Source organism: Aythya fuligula, chromosome 4 (genome assembly GCF_009819795.1).
Source record: "Aythya fuligula isolate bAytFul2 chromosome 4, bAytFul2.pri, whole genome shotgun sequence".
Classification (NCBI taxonomy): Eukaryota; Metazoa; Chordata; class Aves; order Anseriformes; family Anatidae; genus Aythya; species Aythya fuligula.
In genome coordinates, this window is record NC_045562.1 from 43,980,768 (window position 1) to 44,001,030 (window position 20,263).

Below are 20,263 nucleotides of genomic sequence, written 5' to 3' on the forward strand. Positions count from 1 at the left end.
GGCTGTGGGTGGACTTTGGGATAAGTATGAATAATGAGCAAACACTTTGACCCAATTCATTGTTCAAAACAGCAGCACCACTAACATAAGCAAGGATTGCATAAAAGAATGCCATAGAATTGGTTCTTGTGTCTGCCAAGGATTAGAGACTCCACATAATAGGAGAAACATTAAAATTTAGACAGTGTTAGCAAGTATCTAATTTTGACAGAATTCTTTAAAGCATGTTGGAATACTTATTTTCTGAACCTGTTTGTACATAGTCCTATAATGAGAAAAACTTATTTGTGTCTTTACATAAAGTTTACCCAAACAGTTGTGCATATTCACCCACCTACATTTAGGTTTCTAATTTCACTTGCTAAATGAAGGGATAAGACTGAGAGACAGGACTTGATGTAGATCTCCGGAATTGCTTTTCTGAAACACCTGTGTTTCTACTGAGTATAGAAGTTTTAAAGATACTGATTAGCAGAACAAGGTATCTAGGTTTGGCCTTAGCTGTCCCTAAAATCTTCAGTCCAGTAACATATCTTTAACAAAGGTAAACAAGGAGAGGTGGTAGATAATAGAGGGAAATATAAATATGTATACACAAAAAAAATTGTAAGGTGTAAGCCAAGCATACATTAGTTTGTGATGCCAAAATAGTTTTAAGTGCCATTATTTTGGCAGGGCTGTAATACTATGGAGGAAGAGAACGAGAGTTCTGTTGCTTGGTCACAGAAATAATGAACCGGTAAGAGTAGAAATGTAAACTTTTATTTCTCATACTTTTGCATATTTGTTCTACTCAGGTTTTTAATGAGTCTTCAGGTGTGTACTCCCTTAAGACCACACTCTAGGTTTCATTTTCTTCTGAAGCAAGAAAAATTGACCTCAGTTATACTTGAAATTATAAGTGCTTTTTTTGTGTTATTCCTTTATGGAAGCTACTTGATCTGTTTGTTTTCTTTTTTTTGTTGGAAATATCAGAATAAAAATGACATTTGGCTCTCACAACAGATGCTTTAAAATATTTCTCAGATGTAAGTGAATGGTCATTTCAAAGGTACAGAAGGAGATTAGTTCCTTACATTTCGCTGGAAGATAGACAGTGGTTTTGCTATGAGCACATCCACTCTGTTTAGTGTTTAGTGGAGCGCTGGGATGTGAACCCTAACTTAGTACTCATTACACCCTTGTAGGCACAGATCTGAGAGGCAGGAGCCGTTAGTCTTTTTGTGGTATCACTCTGATGGACTGCTGCTGCACACAAGCACTACGCTGCTCTGTGTAGGTGCATGTGAAGCTTGCTCTGTCACTTGCTTGGAGATAGTGTTATGCAGTGTGGAAAGAGCTCAAATGTCTTGAAAAAGCTCAGACTAAATCACTGAGTGGTCATGGGAAGAATATGATTCCATTTTTTGTGACAAAGTGTAAGGATTAAAGTTGTGTTATTGCAGTGGAAAATTCCACTAACGTTGCATATTCAAAAGTAGTTGCGCAGGCGTAACAGTGGGAGGGTATGTTAAGATAAGCAAGTAGGAGAAAGAGAATGCTATCTGAAATTAAGAGATGAGCACAGTATTATGTTGTGTTACAGATAAAAGTAGTCACTTTTCATTTAGGACAGACTGGATGAATGTGAATATTCTGTGCCATGTAATGCAGGTTACTTCTATACAGGACAATGCGAAGTTTTCACTCCATCTGCTACTTTGCTATGTATAGAGGATGAGTTTAGAGAATAAAATATGAGGAAATGACAGTGAGCAGAAGTAGGTCACCAGACATGGGATTTTAAAGGGTTTATGGTTAATCCAGTGATATTTGGTCCTGGGGAGCATAATGATTTAAAACAATTGTGTTCCTTCATCTTCTCTGCTGGGAATGGGTAGCCTTGGGCTGGGTTTGAACTTCCACAGATGCTACTGTAGGAAAGGCTGCCATGAGATATTCCTTAAAAGCCCATCCTTAGTGGCTTTGATTATATGACTGTCCAAAAAGTGCACTGAATTCTTCTGAAAATGGCCATCTGCAAATCTTAAAGGGTTGGAGGTGCAGGCTTTTTGTGGAATGATGACTTCATTTTGTATGGTTTCTGATGACAGATGCCAGTGCCCATACTGTATCCAAATGAGCCTAATCCAGCATCTATAGTTTCTGTACCTTTCAAAATACTGCAATCAGTGGTATCCAACAGAAAATAAGGAAATTAGAAAAGAATTGTTTACTTGACTGTAAAGTATTTAAGGGGATATAAACATGGAAAACAACTTAAACAAGTGTATTTAATTTTTGTAATCAAATAGAATCATAAGTTGTGTTTTTCTACATAGTGAATATGCAAGTAGAGGGAAATGTATATAATATAGAAGGAGTTTTTGGTTTTGTAGTGTTGTTTATGGTCCTACTGGCATTTTAACAGTGGAAATGTTGATTCAGCAATTTGGATCTCCTCTAGAGGAGACAACAGTAAAAACATCCGTTTTGTGTTTGTGCTTTATTTTCTGTTCTCCAGCATGCTGGGAATGTCTGGTGAAGAAGTAGCACAGCATAAAGTAATGGTATTTTTTTAGTCTAGATAGAATCTTTCTCTTTGGACTGTGATTATAAAGAGTTGCAGTACTGCATCCAAACGTTTAATGCATTTCAAGGCTTAGCTTGCTACTGATGTACAGAAAAAGCTATGGATAGTTTAGAAAACTGTCTAAAGCTTCTATTTAGTGGTAGAACATCAGGTCACTGAAGCTAATTGCAATGTTAGCAATATGTACTGCTTATATTCTACTCTATTTCAGGTTGTAAAATGAGACTATAACTTACATCGTTTAGTTTGACCACCACCTTTTTCTGAATTCTAATGCTGCAGACTTCCATACTGGATGTTTCATCATATTTGAATGGAAGGCGATTATAGAACTCTCTCTCATGAGAGCAACTGCAGTCCATTTTTCCATATGCAAATCCAGAGCAGTCTAGTGCATTTTGCAAGATGCTGCTGGGACCCCTATCCAAAAATAAAATCAGTTATTTAATTGTATGAGCATAGTCTATTGCTTTGTACTGCTGTGTACTTACATGTAGCTAAAAAACAAAGCCTAATTTATGTGTGCACTGTGTACCTGCTACCAGATATGTACATGTATCCTATTATATAACAGATTGTTTGGCTATTTAATACATTATGTCTCTTCTAGCAGCTTTTAGTAAACTTGTTAGCTATTTTTTAATATTTAATGTAAGCTTGACAAATGTACTGGCCCACTTTTGGGATTTGGAGTTCCTGTAGTATAAGTGTGCTGCTCATAGTTGATCCCAGGCTTGCATAACTAAGTGAAGAGGTTAGACAATGGCGTTGACACATGCATCTCAAAGTGCGTGTGCCTTGACAGCTGACATTTTTCTGTCCCTTCTGTGACTGAATGGAAGCTTTCTCTTTTCTGGAACCTATTAGTAGGACATAGGAGGACTGTATTAGAACTAATGTGTTTGTTTGTGGGGATACCTTTGCTCATTAAGATTTTCATGGCTTTTTGTAACACACACAGCTTGTTTCTGGGCTTTTCACAGATGGGGCAGATGAGATGGGATATCTGTGTACCCTTGCATGTGGGTATGACTAGTTAGACATTTGTAGTGAAGTTCAGAAATGTAGGTGAATTCTTGTATTTTGGTCAGAAGCGTAGAACTGGCAAGAGGATGCTAAGAAGGAATTATATGCAAGTGACTGTGCTCTTCAGAACTATCACTCAAGTGTTCTAAAACAGGGCATTTTTAAAGTAAATGACATGAAATTTGCGCTCGTGAAAGGTGCCAGATTGACAGCCCTAGAGACTGAACCCTTCTATTTATCCACAGAACAGGTACAGCACAGACAGCAGCACTGCGAGCTTCCCCACAGTGTCTCGTCAATATGTCTCAACCCTGTTCTGGAGGAACCACCTATTGAGGTGAGAGGGTAGTTCAGTCTCTTCATGTCCTGTCAATCCTTGGCCTGACTGCTGAGGTTGCCAAGCAGGTTGTCAGCTAATGCAAACTGTGATGTAAACCTCTAGCAGCTGGATTCAGCAGATTTTATATGACTTGTAATATATTCCACGTGTTTGACAGTGCTCCGCTTGCATTTTTGCTTTAAGTGACGTAGGCTTGGGGTCAAAGAACTCACTTTGAGTCCAAAACCTCCGTATAACATTGCAAGTACTCTAATGTTTGGCACTGTTATTTACATGTACATGAGAGGACGTTTGTGTTAAAAATCAGTCTTGTTTTGAGGCTGTGAATTTACATGTAAGTTACTACACTGGCTCCCCATAGTCCTTTTTTTCCTCCCCATTTTAAGGGATAGCTATAAATGTCATAGGGTATTAGGAAGTTTTCTTCCAAAAGCAGAAATGGATCATATGCACATGTACTATGCTAGTATTTACCACTACCCTACAAAATTAATTAATTCTTCTGTTTTCGTACATACTACAGAATGTTTACTGTCCATCCCTTTTTCCCCTTGGCACATGAGTTTCCATTTAAGGTTTTTGCAAGCTAATACCATGTTCAGACACTGATGCTTTAAAAATGTGCTTTCCTTTACAAAAAAAATAGTAGGAAATTGGGTAGATAAATTGTATAGATTACTTTACTATCTATAGTGGGATAGCACTCAATATCACTAGGAAATGTGGAGAGGAAAAGGGAAATTTACAACAGTAGGATGAAGCTGGATGTTTCCCAAGCTCAAGAAAAGAAACATGCTTCTGCAACTCTGCAGTTTGTGAGATTCATCCAAACTTAGCCTTTTATTTTATTTATGGTTTTGAAGGCTGTTTCTATTTTTCTCTTTTTGAAGGCTATTGAGACTGTTTCTTAGCTATGGTGAAATTTTATTACAACAAACAAAAATCTCAGTTTTGATGCTTCTGTGTGTTTTTTGGTTCTTTTAAAATATGAAGTTCAAACAAGGATATGCAAGAGTAGTCTCATGATTTGAGAAATTTTCTTTGCCAAATTTTAGACTACTATCTTCAGATAATCAGATTCATTTTAATGTTAACATTAACTGAAAAAAAATCAGGATTTTGTGCACACCTCTTTAAGGTTTTTATTTGTATTAGTGAGTATGTAAGGCCAGTGTTAGTGCTGACAAAGAAATAAACTGATCTTGTAGTTTTTCTCCTGGTTATTCTGTGTATTTGTTTCTATTTACATGCATGTGTCTTATAACACTTCTGAGGACCGGGTTGGTACACTAATTCAGTAGCTGCTATGCTGACTTCTAGGATTCAAGATGATGGCAGAATGATTGTTTTAATTCCCTGTCCCCTGATACTTTAACTTGTTATTATATCCCCTCCTGAATCCAGTCTGGAAAATTAGCTATAATTACTGTAATGACAGCTAATTGATTTCCCTGAGCCTCTAACATGTTGTCTTTCATCTGCAGACCCATTCTGAAGAGAGACCATTCCAATGTGAGGAATGCAAAGCTTTGTTCCGAACCCCATTCTCTCTACAAAGGCATCTGCTAATCCATAACAGTAAGTACTAAGTCAGAGAGGAAAAAGAACTTCCTCGCTTCTCATAGTTGACTGAGAAAAACAGATGTATGGCACCTTGCTCTAATATACAGCTTGCTATGTTAAATTAGTCTTAAAATTGAACTCTGACCCTGGGAGTTAGAAAATACAGAGCCAAATTCAAACCTTGCCTTTGAATGCACTTACATGCAAATCCAAATGCACTGTAGAAAATGTGTCCATGCTTTGAGATCTGATGATATTTCTTTCTGCGCTAAATGTCATAGTAGTACTTACATTTTAAGAAAGGAGAAATGGAAGTAAAGATAAGTAGGTGGCTTGCTCAGCTTTTGTAGGTAATCCATTTCAGAGAGACTGAGACTGAGATTGTCTCTTCTGTGCCAGTCCAGGCTTCACTATAAGGTAATGTTTCCTGCCCGTAGCATATAACTAGCAGCCCAGAAGAATTCCATGGCCGTTTTCCCTCATGAGTAATGTGTTCTTGGCAGTCTGTACTGTTTTTTAAATGACTGTTTAAAGATTTATTTTTATGGAGTTTTCTACATCTAATGTTTACAGAGCCCTAAGCTGCCACTCAACTATGTGATTGTCAGCAGTTTAGATTTTAGAAAAATATTCATGATTGAAAATTATTGTAGCTTAGATGGCAGTGCTTTGGTATGAGGAATATTTAGATTGGTATAATTTAAAAGGTAGGCTTTCCTCTCTTAATCCAGTATAACAGTGTTTATGGTAGATGAATTATTAGACTGGAGTGCTTGGCTTCTTCTTTTATAATTATCTTCTAAACCTACCACAATTTCACAAAGCACCGAATTTTGTAAAATCTTTATCCAATGTAAAACATTAGAAATGTTACAGAGGGAGGAGGGAGTTTGAAAATGTTCAGTAACATATGTATTCCTAAGTTCTATGCAGTGATAGGTGGATATGTTTGCAGGCTATCCAAAAGCAGTATTTTACAGTGTCCAGAATTTTCTGCACTGATAAAAGGTAAAAGTCCCTATAAAAACATGCTTTACCTGTCACTCCCCTTCCCCCCTCCCCCCAAGGAGTGTGGGAGCTCAGGAAATTTGAGGTCTTTGAATCGGACGTGATTTGTGGCTTTAGGTGTTTCTGAACCACCACCATTTAAGCAAATACAAGTATTTCAGCCTGTGACCTAATCAGTCCTTCCTTGGTGCAACAGCAGTCTTGTTGAGGAGCAAAGGTTTTTAAAGTTAATAACTTCTTCTGCCTTATTAGGTAAAACTGTCTCCAAAATAAGTCAAAACATTAAAGTAGTAATGTTTGGTATGTTTATTTATCACAGGGAAGATTGTCTCTTCTTGTTTTTTGCAAAACAAACAAACAAAAAAAACACAACAACAACAAAAAGCAACAGACCTTCTTACCAAGTAGTCCTTAATGCAACAGAGCATGGGCCAAAACCTTTATGGTCATACTGCATCTCTATCATCCTTTTATAAAAGAAATGTTGATAGACCAATAAGCAAAATTAAAAGTGAAAGTTATGACTAGAAGAATCTAGTTCTAGTTCAGTTCAAGGCTGTGATTAAAAAAAAAAAAAAAAAAAAAATAGGTCAGCTAGTCCAAGAACTTGTGTTCCAGGTGAAGAAATATAGAACTCTTCTCCTGATGACATAACTCTGAAATTGACAGGTTATGTTGGTATGAAATGAAGCAGATTTATAGGCATTGTCCAGCTACATTTGGGAGATAGTGCCTCTCATAGCACTGAAACATACCTTTCTTTAGAAAGGAGAGAAAAAAAAACCCTCTCTAGATGTGTTTGGCTGGCTTTACTGATCTGTGCTGTAGGAAACAAAAACTTGTTTGTGAAGCTTGAAATCTCTAGGAAAAAATGAAGTTGAGCCTGCACGATACATTCCTTTTAAATTCAGTATCCCATTGTTTTAGAAGGAGGCATGCTGAAGAATGATATGGAATGCCTTAAATGTTATTTTACAAACTTAATTTTCTATAAGTATATTTCATAAAGTTCATTTTTCAGGCATACCTGTCTTGAAATTTGCAAGACACAAGACATCACGCATATAATTTTCCAAACTCAAGATTAAATATACCGGTTCATGAGGCCATAAGAGATCTGGCTGACAGTAATGAGAAACTCAAAGCAGTTTATTGGGTCATTCGGTTTTCTGGAGCTGTGGAGGCACACATGAAGGGGAATTTATCTGTTGAGAAAGACATCATCCTTTTTATGTATTTGTTTTCTAGTGTAAAAATCTATGTGCAGAACATTTGATAGTAAGAGAAATAATAATTAGTTCATTTTACAGGGCTTGGTGGAAGTGGATATTGAACATTGCACTTTTCAAATAAAGCACAAGTAGCCCTGTTTTTCATTTTTTTGTTTTGTTTTGTTTTTTGTCATAAAGAGAGCACATCAGTGGAGTAGAAAAAAACAGTCCAAGGAAAGACATTCACGTTATGATATGTACTTCTGAGGAAAAATGCTGTAGGATATATTATGTCAGGACTCTGCTTCCATATTTAGAGGCATTTGCAGGTACTGATATCATAGTTTCATGTTAAGCACTACTTAAAAGTTTTCCTCCTTCAGTGGTTTCAAGAACTGAAGTCAATGATGTACTTTGTTGTTTGTTTCCACTTTCTAGAGTGCCTAAGTCTGAAGAGAATATGTGTATTTTTTTGTTAATGTTCTATTTTGTAACATCTTAATCTAGCACAGTGCAAACCTATTGACTGAAAATGCAGAAAGAAAATACTTTCTTCATTTCTTATACATAGATATTCAAAATTATTTGCTACCTTTAATAATATTTTTATCTACCAAAGGCAGTGGAAAGACTTTGGTTTTTGGCAGTGACAATTCTTGAGCAACCAGCATGCTCTTACGTTTACTGTACGAAATCTCTCTTTTTATCACAACATGAGATACCATGAAATAAATTGCGTAGCTCTGTTTTTTGCTGCAGTTTTTTACAAGAGGATTTTCAAAGCTGCTCAGGGAATTTTGATGCTCATGTCTTGTTGTGACTGATTTATACTTTTGCTTTATGCCATTTAGGAACCTTTTGAAACTCTTTGCAGCTAGTATTCTTTATGAAGTTTTCATGTGTCTTTGTTTATGGTTTGAAAAAGAGAAGGAAAAAGGCCAAAGACTGCTAAACGAGCCAACTGTGAGTGGGGATAGTGTTCTGATGGCTCTTCTATAGTGAGGTATATAGTTTGTGATTAAAAAAGGAAGTTGAGGAGAAACAATGATAATTTGCCTTTATCTAGTACAATGTTTGAAGAATAAATAATAATAATAATAATAAAAAAAACAACAACAACAACAAAAACACTACTTTTAGTCTTCCCATCACTTTGTTGAAAAATTTTTCAAAACTGACACCAGGATTTGGCTGACAGAGCTGTGTATAGTGGAAGATTGTTATAGTGTGTACACAGGAGAGACTAGTTAGTTCTGACTGCCTGGCTTTGGAGGACTTTTATTTGAAAAAATGGTTGATCTTTTAATACTGTATTATTTTTTGTTGTTGTTTGAAAGTTATTTTATCATAATAGAAGTGCAGTACTGAAAATTACAGGAAAGGTTACAAATAGAACTGTAAAATAAAAATGTTGAATCCTCGTGAGACTCAACAAATGTCAAATCTTGTCATAAATCATGATGGTAAGTGTATGGACATCATACAAATATTTTTTACTTTAGAAAACATGGTAATTTGTTCAAATGGTTTGGTATTGCTTCCTTTTTTTTCCCGATTTGTTTTCAGGAGCTAAGTTATTAAAAGAGAGACAAAGAAACATATAGGCAACTAAATGAATTCAATAAGTGTATAAGTTCTTATGAGAAGTAAATTTCAACAGAAGTTACTTGAATATTTTCCCTTTGTTGAAATGAAATGATGTTACTTAGTAAAAATAGCAATGACTTCACTTGGTTAGCAGGGCAGTCTCGTGTTCCCAAGACGACTCGCTTTGTTAGCAGTGTGGTCTCATGTTCCCAAGATGAGAACAGAAGAGACTCAATAGGCAGTTAGAAGCAGCATAAGTGTTAATCCTCCACATAAAGGCATATATCCTTGTTGACCTTGAATTTTTTTCTGAATAGCTAGACTGGAAGTATTTTTAGGGTAAGACAACATATACTCTTATACCTTTTTAGCATTTTCTTGCGTTATCCAAGACAAATCTGCCTTTGTTTCCAAACTGAAAAAAGAATGAGCAGTTTAGGGGCTGGGGAGAAGACAACTGTGGCTGATTTACGGGGGAGGGACGCAGCTTATCTGGGCTTTGAAATGTCTGCGGGTACTTGCGGCACCACTGTTTATAAGCTTCGCTTGTCATAGAATCATAGAATATCCGAGTTGGAAGGGACCCATGAGGATCATTAAGTCCAACTTCCTAGGTCCCCAGAAGACCACAAAAAAAAAAAAAAAAAGGCTCGTGTGTCTGAGAACGTTATATAAATGCTTCTTGAACTCTGGTAGGCTTCCATGACTGCTTCCTTGGGGAGCCTGTCCCAGTGCCCAACCACCCTCTTGTTTAAAAACTTTTTCCTGATATCCGGCCTGACCCTCCTGTCACACTTTCAAACCATTCCCTCAGGTTCTATCGATGGTCAGCAAAGAGAAGAGCTCAGCACCTGACTCTCAGCTCCCCCTTGTGAGGAAGTTGTAGACCACAATAAGGTCTTCTGTCAGTCCCCTCCAGGCTGCACAATCCAAGTGACTTCAGCCGCTCTTCATGCATCTAGGCCTTTCACCCTTTGTTGCCCACCTTTGGACACTCTAAGTTTTGTGTCTTACATGTATACTGTGGTGCCCAGAACTGCACACAGTAATCAAGGTGTGGCCACACCAACGCAGAGTAGAGCAGGACAAGCACTTCCCTTTCCCAACTAGCAATGCTGTGCTTGATGCACCCCAGGATATGTTTGGTCCTCCTGTCCACAACGCGTGGTTCATGCCCAGCTTTCTGTCAATCAAAACCCCCACATCCCTTTCTGCAGGGCTGTTCTCCATTTTCTCATCCCCCAGTCTGTATGTATAATCAGGGTTGCCCCTTCCCAGGTGCAGGATCTGGCACTTCCTCTTGTTAAACTTCATATTGTTGGTGATTGTCTAGCTCTCTAATTTGTTCAGATCTTCCTGCAAGGCCCTACCACCCTCGATGGGGTCAACAGCTCCACCCAGTTTGGTATTGTCCATGAGCTTGCTCAAAAAACCTTCAATTCCTTCATCCAAATAGTTCATGAAAACACTGAAGAGAAATGGTTCTAAAATGGAGCCCTGTATATGTATTACTTATATGTTACTTATGTGTATAATAATATGCACTCACTTATGTTATCAAGAAAAAACATTTTCCAATGCCTTGGCATCAAATGGGCTTTAATATGCAGCATACTGAAATCAATTTCCATTCATATTGGCCTTTGGACTTGCACCAAGACTAGGATTATTTTAGCCTTTTGTTGAGTCACATCAAGGAAATACATTACCTCTATATGTATATTGTTGCTACTAGAAAAAGTAGCTTTTGCATATAAAGACTGTGTCTTACTCAAATGTAACAGGAGGTTGCAGCTCAGACATTTGTCCTGAAAAATAAGAAGTGGATGATAGTCCTGAAATTATGGTGGTCTTCTTTTGTAATGCACTTGTTGCTAGGAAAACTTTTTTTTCAGATATAGGCACGTGATTTCCAGTTTAGGCTGTGGTTCTGGAAGTAACCTTAAGCACCACTGATTTCTGAATGAATGTTGCAGATGTTTATTAAGATGTATTCTTAATCAAGAATTTAACAAATAAAAAGAGGACATTCTCTTCTGCATTTACAATAGCAATAAAAAGAAGGTTTTTGCAATGATTTCTCTGCAGGATCACATATCTTGTTTCTTTTCTGAAAACATGAACATGGATTTTCACAATATGATGTTTCTTCCACTCTCTGAGATCTTTAGTTGAATTTTGAAACTCTTAGTAATATTAATTATGTCTCTGTAATAAGCTTTAACCATATTACTATAGTTCGAACAGCAACTATAACACTTAAAATTTTCATCTTTGTCATATGAGTTTCTTTTTATTGATGTGAATGAGAGGTTAGTCAAAGCATGTTTTTTTTTTTTTTGTTTGTTTGTTTTTTGAGAAGTCTCTTAAATTCAGGAAATCTTGTAATATGTAAGCTTCAAAAAATGAAATCTTGTTTTTTGTTACCATAAGAAGAGTCTGTTATTGGAGGTACTGATAAAACCTGTGGTCCTTTTCACAGATAGCCATTTTGCCTTTGGCTATAGAGCTTAATCTCACATTTCTGGCTATGTTATTGCCAAAACTACCTTCTGCTTTCTTAATTTCCCAGTGACATTATTATCTGATTTGGTATTCCTTCTTTTTCTGTTCTTAGAATCTAGCTCTTCAATTATCTTTGCTGCTTTTATTCATTTTTATGAAACAATACAATTTGTGTATTTCCATAAAAAGTTGGTATCTTTAAACCTTGTTTTCTTCTTTATAAGGTGAGAGGACCTTCAAGTGTGATCATTGTGATGCTACTTTCAAAAGAAAGGACACTTTAAATGTTCATATTCAAGTTGTACATGATGGACATAAGAAATACAAGTGTGATCTCTGTGACAAAGCTTTTGTGACGCCCTCAGTCCTGAAAAGTCATAAAAAAGTGAGTAGAATAAATTCTTTCATATTTACTCCTTGTGTATCCTTAAGATTGTGGCTAAACACAAAATGCCTAGATGCTTCTGCGTTGCTGACTTCTCAGTATAAAGCTGTGTTGATGCTTAATACCCTAAAGTGCTTAATACAGTAGTGGTGTTATTGGTGGTATCCAGAATATGCAAGAAGGCATTAATTGTTAGGAATCAATTAGTAGCTGTCTGTCTGGTATCCCCCATTGCTGCCGTTAGATATGTAAGTGTTTTCTAAAGAACCCTATCCTAATCAAGGTGGATTTAACATTCATATCACTGATGTAAGGGAATGAAAATTATGTAACTCCATCCAGTATTTTATTTACTGGATGGAGTTACATAATATAATAAATAATATATCTTATTTACTTTTTCTTCAGCTGCAGCATGATATGTATCATGTGAAATAAGGTTTTTATAATCTAATGAAGAACTTTACAGAATTAAGAATGTTCTATGTCTTTCATTAAAAGAAAAATAAAACAAACAATTATTTCCCTATCTAAAAAGAATTGTGTGCAAAGCTAGAAATCCAGATTGTTAGCTGGACATATAATTTAGTTTATTTTTGTTCCTATCCCATTTAAATTAACAATCATAAATGAAGTAATCCAAAATACTCCACTATAAGATTATTCACAGTTATAAGGAAGAATTATTCAATAACCTGAGAAATCTTCAGAACTTGGAGTTGAAAGTAGTGTGGAAAATGAGAACCCATTCATGTAACTTATTTCAAGGTGGTCTTGCTGTTGATCACACAGTGTAGATGGGAATTTTTTTTTTCCTGTTTGAAATAATATATTTTTTTAAAGGCACTCTAGCCGTAAAAGTTTGATTTCAAAAGACTATCTCAACTTTTGATTTAGTTAGTGACAATTACAATTACAATATTCTTCTCATGATCAATTCTGTAAATATAGTCTGCTTCTAATATTTATTAGGAACAAGACAAGGACCAATACACAATTTGTATTGACGGAAATCAGTGAGAACTTGTGGTTTGGAGGATTGCTGTCTCTCATATTTTGGGTAAACTGATGTCTGTGATTCATTCATATGAGACAATGTCAGAAATAATTTACACAAATCTCCATAGAAACAATTTGAAGCTCCAGTTCAAGTTCTGAGTGGGAAAATTGTACTAGTTGAGATAAAACTCTTTAACTACACTTAATAATGAAATAAAATTCTGAGACAGTATAAACTTTTAAACAGTATTTCCATTTATTTGGGTTACTCTTGCTGGGTAATCAAATTATTTTCTGCTTTAGACACCACTGTCAGAGAAATAAAACTAAAAATCGGGTGGCTTACTCTTTTAATCATGAAACTAGACAAAGGTGAATCAGGCTTTTGTAATAGTGACTATATGGGAAATTGTAAACTTGCAAACTGGAAAAAAAACAAAAAAACAGAAAAAAAAACTTTGCCATTAATATGAGATTAGTTTAGAAATTCTAGAAGAAAATTGAAAGAACACTTTAATACCTGAGAATCTCTGCCTGATGTGATGGAATAAAATACAAAACGGTTGTTGGAGAGAATAGTGGTTGTTGTCAAGTACAATTAAACTGTTCGTATTTCTCTTATTTCAAGGCTATGTTATTTCTCTTACTTTAAGGCTATGTTGAGATTTTCATTCTTGTCTTTGCTTGCCCCTTTCAGACTCACACAGGAGAAAAAGAGAAAATTTGCCCATATTGTGGACAGAAGTTTGCAAGCAATGGAACACTGAGAGTTCATATTCGAAGCCATACAGGTACCGTGATATTTCTTATAATCAACAGGGAAAAAAAATATCTAACTGTATTCCAAGGTATCTCTAAATTTGTCTACAAATGCTCTGTCTAGCTACAAAAAGAGATACAAATTTATAGGTAGGCTTAACACACTTTTCAGATGTTTTACCTGCTTAATGTATTAAACCAGATTCTATTTTGAACTGTAATTAGGTATGAATATATATGTATATGTGAGTATTTACATGAACATACACTGTGAGTTCATTCAAGTCTGTGGTTTCTAAGATGTTTTAAAACTCTAATCTCATGTTATTGTAACTTCTGACCTTATCATGGCCCAGACATTACCCAAATTAGAATGTTCTACCTTGGGTGCATTCTAATGTAAATAATTCAAAATGTATTTTCTGTTGCAACATCCAAATCATTCTGCTGTTCTCTTAGTATTTCTAGGTCTGAGTTATGTAACAGAGTCTGTATTGCCACCCTGATTGCACTACTTTTTCCCTACTATTCGTTACATATGTGCTTCTGTAAAATCACTGAAAATAAATTAGTCATGTTGTCATTTAGATAGGTTTCATTTTCTGAGCTTGTGTTTTCTTTTCAAATAAATGGCAGGTAACTGAAAGGGGTTTCTTTGTGATGATTTGTTTCCAACATAAAATGGTATCGATCTCCTTTTGGCAGCCAAAGCATCAGTTTACAAAGAGTCTTCCTGTGACGTTTCATTCACTCCACATAAGCAAATTTGGTTTGTGGGGAGATGATAGAATTGGGGTTTCTAATCATTTGGCTTTCCTCTATGTTTGGCAAGTCTTAATCACTTCAGTCTATTAGGACTGCCTGTTGAGATTACAGGTCTTTACTAGTTTGAAATATTTTACAGTTTTAGATTTGACTGCCCCAGCTAATAGCAAATTTCACAGTCCTGTTGTCAGGATAAATGGCCAAACTTTAGCTCCTCTTCTTTGCTAAGTTCCATGTTTGGAATCTTTTCTCCTCATAGCAGTTGTTTAATATGTGCATATAAGCTTGTGTATAAATGTTCTGTGCAGGTAGTTAGCATGTAGTGTGATCATAGGCACAAAAGACACTGAAGGTCCAAGCTGCTAAGACACAATCACAATACAACAGTTCTCTTCTGTGCATTCCTCCTCTTTATTTTTGTTCTTTCTCCACCTACATCTCCATCTTCTCAACCCTTTCAAACTCCTTCCTGCACAATCTCACCTGCTATGTCTTTCTCTTCAGTCTTCTGTCCCCTAAGATGGAATTTGCTCTTTTTTTGTCACTTTCTCAAGATGCAGAGGAGGGAAAAAAAACAAAACAAAAATCTCACTCATGGAGCATGTCGTATGAAGACTGAGAGAATCCTTGGGGAAATGTGCCTGTTGGAAGGACCAACCTGTTCCTAACCTGGGCTGTACTTTAAAGAAATGCATAGGTGGGAGTACAAAGAAAGCAATTTGATAGTGTTAGTTACTCAGCACAGCAATACAGACTTCTGGGTCTATGACTGCCTACTTTTTTATTGTGTTAACTTTTTTCAGAAGATTATTTTGTTTATGGATATTTCTTTACCTTCACCTTACCATCTCATGAGGATACTATGTTATTCTTTAATCTTCTATTTTTGCATACTAGACTTCCATGAAAAATTAGGATTGTTATAGATTTTCCAATGCTTAAGGGAATATCAAAATGTTACTCTAATTCTGCAATAAAATCTCTGGATTCACATTCCAATGTGTTTTGCAGGCAAGTCTGCTTTATTGCCTTTAGTAGTGGGGTGTTTTTTTTTTTTTTTTTTTTTTTTTTTTTTTTTTTTACTTCATGGGCCTTTTTCTGAAACTACATCAATTTGCACAGTGCAGAGAGGCCTTAGTTTTTCAAGCTGATAGTGCAGATGGCTTTTGGGAAAATGTTTTATAGCTGTCTGAGTGAAAATGCTTTTCACACATGTGCTGCTACCAGTTGCATTTAATGTTTCAGCTCTCTCAAGCTGGTTTTCCCAAAAATAGGAAAGGCGAATGAGGTGAGTTCTGTGAAACCACACACCAGAGACCTCTAACCTTGAGGGCAGAGACTTGCAACATTTTTAGCCATTATTATGCAAGAAATAGTACAATGGCATTTTGAATTTACTTCAAGTAGAAAGGCACTGAAGTTTTCCAGTACGTTTGTAAATTGAATATGGCTGGAGAAAGTGCCTGGCCAGGAGATGGTACAGGCTGGAGTTAACAGAATGAACAGAATGTGCACTGTGAAAAGAGCTTATGAAAGAATCTCACTGCAGAAGGAAATTTTCAAGGCTTCTTTATTCAACAATCTTGCAGTACCCTTTTTAAAGATAGTTACAAATTCGGAAAGAATGTCTTATTAAATACATTTATAATGGTCTGTGTGATAAACTTTGATCCTTCCAGTTGCTATGGTGATGTCGATGTTTTTGATGGAAGGATTTGTGATTTGCAAATCACAAATCTGCAAATTTTTTTTTTTGGGGGGGGGAATGTCATTCTCTTACAGTTCCTGACTGTTTCTTGATTATCCCAATGAAAGGTGGGAAAATGGGGACAGACAGAAGTGACTTCTTTGTGGTTAAAAAATTTGCTAAGTTACATGGTGCAATACCTTATACTAGGTTTAGAGAGAAAATGCATAATTAGATTGTTAGATTTATGTTGCATTTCAGGAGGGATGGTTTTGACTTGTGCTGTGACTACAGACTTCAGCTAAGTTGTTCAAGATCATAATACATGCAGACCAACCACCAGAGGAAATTGCTGTTCAGTGTGGAAAAGCTGAGCTGTATTCAGTGGGCCTGATTAAGAATGGGCACAACTTTCTGAGGGTTAGTTTGCATCATTTCAAGAGAAAGTAAGGGTAGTTGATGAAGGGAATCCATGTTATTTGGAAATAGTACAAAAAGCTGAGTGCTGATTTGATGCCTTTTAAAGTTCACTGTGTTGTGAAAGTCCTTAAACTTTTCAAGTGTTTTCTGAGAAATCTTGAGTTCATCAAACAGTGGAGCCACGAACTTGCATTATTTAGTGATAGATGTTTGGTTTTGAAATGTCGCAGTGTTGAATACTTCGTGCTCTTGATATTGAATAAATTCAGTGGTTTTGAATTAATCAGTTTAAAAATGTGGCCACCTTTTCTCTTTTTTTTTTTTTTTTTTGGTCAGACTTTAAAGTATCATTTCTAATTCTGAGCTAGAAGTGAACCAAGCAACAACTGTCCATTTGCAAGAGTTGATTCATGTTTTGAATAAGCCTTCAGCTGTGACCAAATTTTCAGTGCAACTAAATGGTACACCATAAGCATAAATATTGCAGGAAACTTCATGTTTTAAGAGATTAGGTTTCAGGTCCTGGTGCAGATGTTTGTGTTAGTGTATTTGCTGTGCATGTGGTCGGCTAGCCTTTATTAGCTACTTTGTATAAGAGGCTTTGCTCTGTATTTACAAAATAAGGCCCTGCAGAGTACTTTTGCAAAGAATTGTGCATCGATTTTTATCTTTTTTTTTTTATTATTATTATTATTTATATGTCCTTTATAAAAGCTAAGATTCTTGTGTATCCTATTTGTTCTGCTTTGGACATGTAATTTTGATATGCTTAATATTTCATATACAAAAAGAAGCTTTTATTCAATATGCAGCACATGTTCTTAAATACTGCTACTCACGGATGCATGCATGCTTCTTCAATAAGCAGTTTTATTCCCTCTTTTATCTTAGAATAAGACTCTGTAAATGAGCCCTAACAATACTTGGCCTTTTGCAGAAACTGAGCTGGTTTGGGGTGAGTGAACATGTCTGCATGTGCATGTATAAGAGGGAAGGGGTTGATGTTTGCATCTGAACCTAGTATATTGCTCTGTAATTCATCATCTGGGGTTCTAGCCTTAGAATGACAGAGACAGCTCTCTGTAGGTCAGCTGAAACACTATAGCACATTCTCCCTCTGCTGTATCCTGTTGGTTTACGACTTCTTAGGGTCAGAGGGAGCTGAGGTTAATTCAGCAAAAGAATCCTCTGACTGCGATATAAATTCCTTGGCTTGTTCATAAATTGTAAAAGAAGTTCTATGGACTGTTTCTTGGGATTGAAGACTGTGGGCCAAGAGGTTAATTACTTGCCTAAAGTTTCAAGCAGCTTTCAGTGTTAACGCTTACTGGCTGTGGTTTGTGCAGCTTTGCAGTTGACTTATGCATAGGTATTTAAAACTATTAATTGATGTCTTGTGTGTACGTTTGTGTGTGTGTACATATATAATTGTTTTGCCTATGTAATATGTATACATGTTTTTTTATCTGCCTGATACCGGTCTTGTTTCTTTTGTAATTATTTGTATCATAATCCCTTCCATCTTTGGTATGTATCACATCAAGTTGTGGAACAATGAATGTTGGGATGAAGTAGTTCATATTTGCACATTCTTTTATTTTTGCGAAAAGGAAAGTGAGTCTGTTTTAAATGTAACTCTGTCCTTTCCATGCAATCTTTTTCCTACTTCATTACACAGGTATTGGTGAGGTACCACTGATGCTCATGCATGTCATTCAGAAAATGCTTGTGCATACAGACATAGATTAAAACTCAAGGACATGTAACTTTGTTTTGTGTCTATCACATTTAGACAATCTGATAAAAAGACTATAAAATAACTATAACTTCACAGGTCTTAAATGTTTTCTGAAAGGGTTTATGTTTTTATTCTACGCCATTTTACAGCCATTACTTAATGTGCCATTCTTTAATGTTATGCTCTCTGTTATGTGGAAAAGAAGCTTTCCTTTTAAGGAAGAGTTGAGAATGTTCTTTGGAAATTTACTTCCATATCCATGAACTTAAGATGATACTGTGAAATTACGTTAAACAAACAAACAAAAATCATTCAGACCATCAGCTTCCATATCATTTGTGTCAACATAGCTAGGCTTACGTTTTTCAGTTTCCATTTCCACAACTAAGTACTGTTTTGTAAGCTCATGAAAATATTTTATCATACTTGTCCCCTGTAACTTTAGGTGCTGATTACCTTCTTAAAACGTGTCTTCCTCTGCATTGAGAGCCTGATATAATAGTCCTGGCTTTGCCATTGTAGTCACACTTGTGCAATTTGATTAATTAGGCATTTGAACATATTTAAAATCATATTTAAAGTACAACTGTAAAAAACCTAGTTCCAAATTTTGCACTCGTGTCAAAATTCCTGAGTAACCAAACCAAATATTAATCGTGAAGTTAAAAATCAAAATCTGTGCTTATTAACAATAGCTCAATCATCTATGAAATTAAAATACATGAAAATAGTCAAAGGAAGTAATGAATTCAAGGAAGGAATGAATTCAAGTGATTCCTGCTTATTGCTGTGTAATACATGCCTCCAAAATTGTAGTAGGTATGCAGATGACTGTTCATTAGCGTACATAAGATATGTTTACAAATAATCATTCTAGAAAATGATCTGGTCTTTTGTATGTATACATTTATTACCTCTTTATATACTTACTGCCTCTAAATAATTTATATTAAATAAAAAAGATAAAAGGGAAGCTTTGAGGAACTTCCTATCATATCACGATGAAGTATGTGAAAAAATGTATCTGTATCTAGTCAGAGAACAGCTTGCAAATGACTGCAGATAGATTGTTTCTATTTGATAACTTCTAGATGATCACTCTTTTATCTACCGAATTTAAAAAGGAGCTTGCATAAGACCTCAAAGGTGAGGATTCTGCATTTCTAAGCCTTTCAGTTTATACATCATTGTCATATTTATCTCCAGACAACAGTTAAATCTTTAAAAGTACCTGTGAAGTTTCATGCAACTGTCAGCTTCTTGTTGTCTGCTCCCATGAATGGATAAATGTTCTTATAATGGATAGATTATTTGAATGCTAGTGACATCTTTAGATAAATTACACCACATAACTGATTGATTAATATATATACTTTAAAAGATTTGGTTGACCTTAAGTCATAGATGTTAATGCTCCATTCATAGGGAAGGCAAATTGCTTAATTCCAGTGACAGATGCAAAGAATCAAATTGCTTTATTTTTTAAATTAAGCCTGTGGAGTTTTTATTTGTGACTAAAATTCTTAATATCAATATGCAACTGGTAAGACTGTATTACCTCTGTAGGTAATACAGGTATAGTTAGGAGTAAAGATAATAACTTTTGTATTTGATAAAGTTGTTTACTAGTCTTTATGATTTGTTCTGTTACGAATAGCTAAAACCTCAAGTATATGATAATCATGATAGGCCAGACAA

At 35.6% G+C, this 20,263-nt stretch overlaps 1 protein-coding gene across 5 annotated transcripts in view; it reads left to right on the plus strand.

Annotated features, from left to right (window-relative positions):
* Positions 1–20,263, plus strand: part of PRDM5 (PR/SET domain 5) — an 84,923-nt gene that overhangs the window by 39,226 nt on the left and 25,434 nt on the right. For 4 of the 5 annotated variants that reach the window (XM_032187058.1, XM_032187062.1, XM_032187059.1 and 1 more), the window contains 3 exons: positions 5,423–5,516; positions 12,037–12,197; positions 13,894–13,987. In XM_032187058.1, the coding sequence (XP_032042949.1) occupies positions 5,423–5,516; positions 12,037–12,197; positions 13,894–13,987 (349 nt within the window). Of the gene's footprint in view, positions 1–3,843; positions 3,936–5,422; positions 5,517–12,036; positions 12,198–13,893; positions 13,988–20,263 lie in introns of all 5 variants that reach the window. The other variant, XM_032187061.1, reaches the window with a different exon arrangement.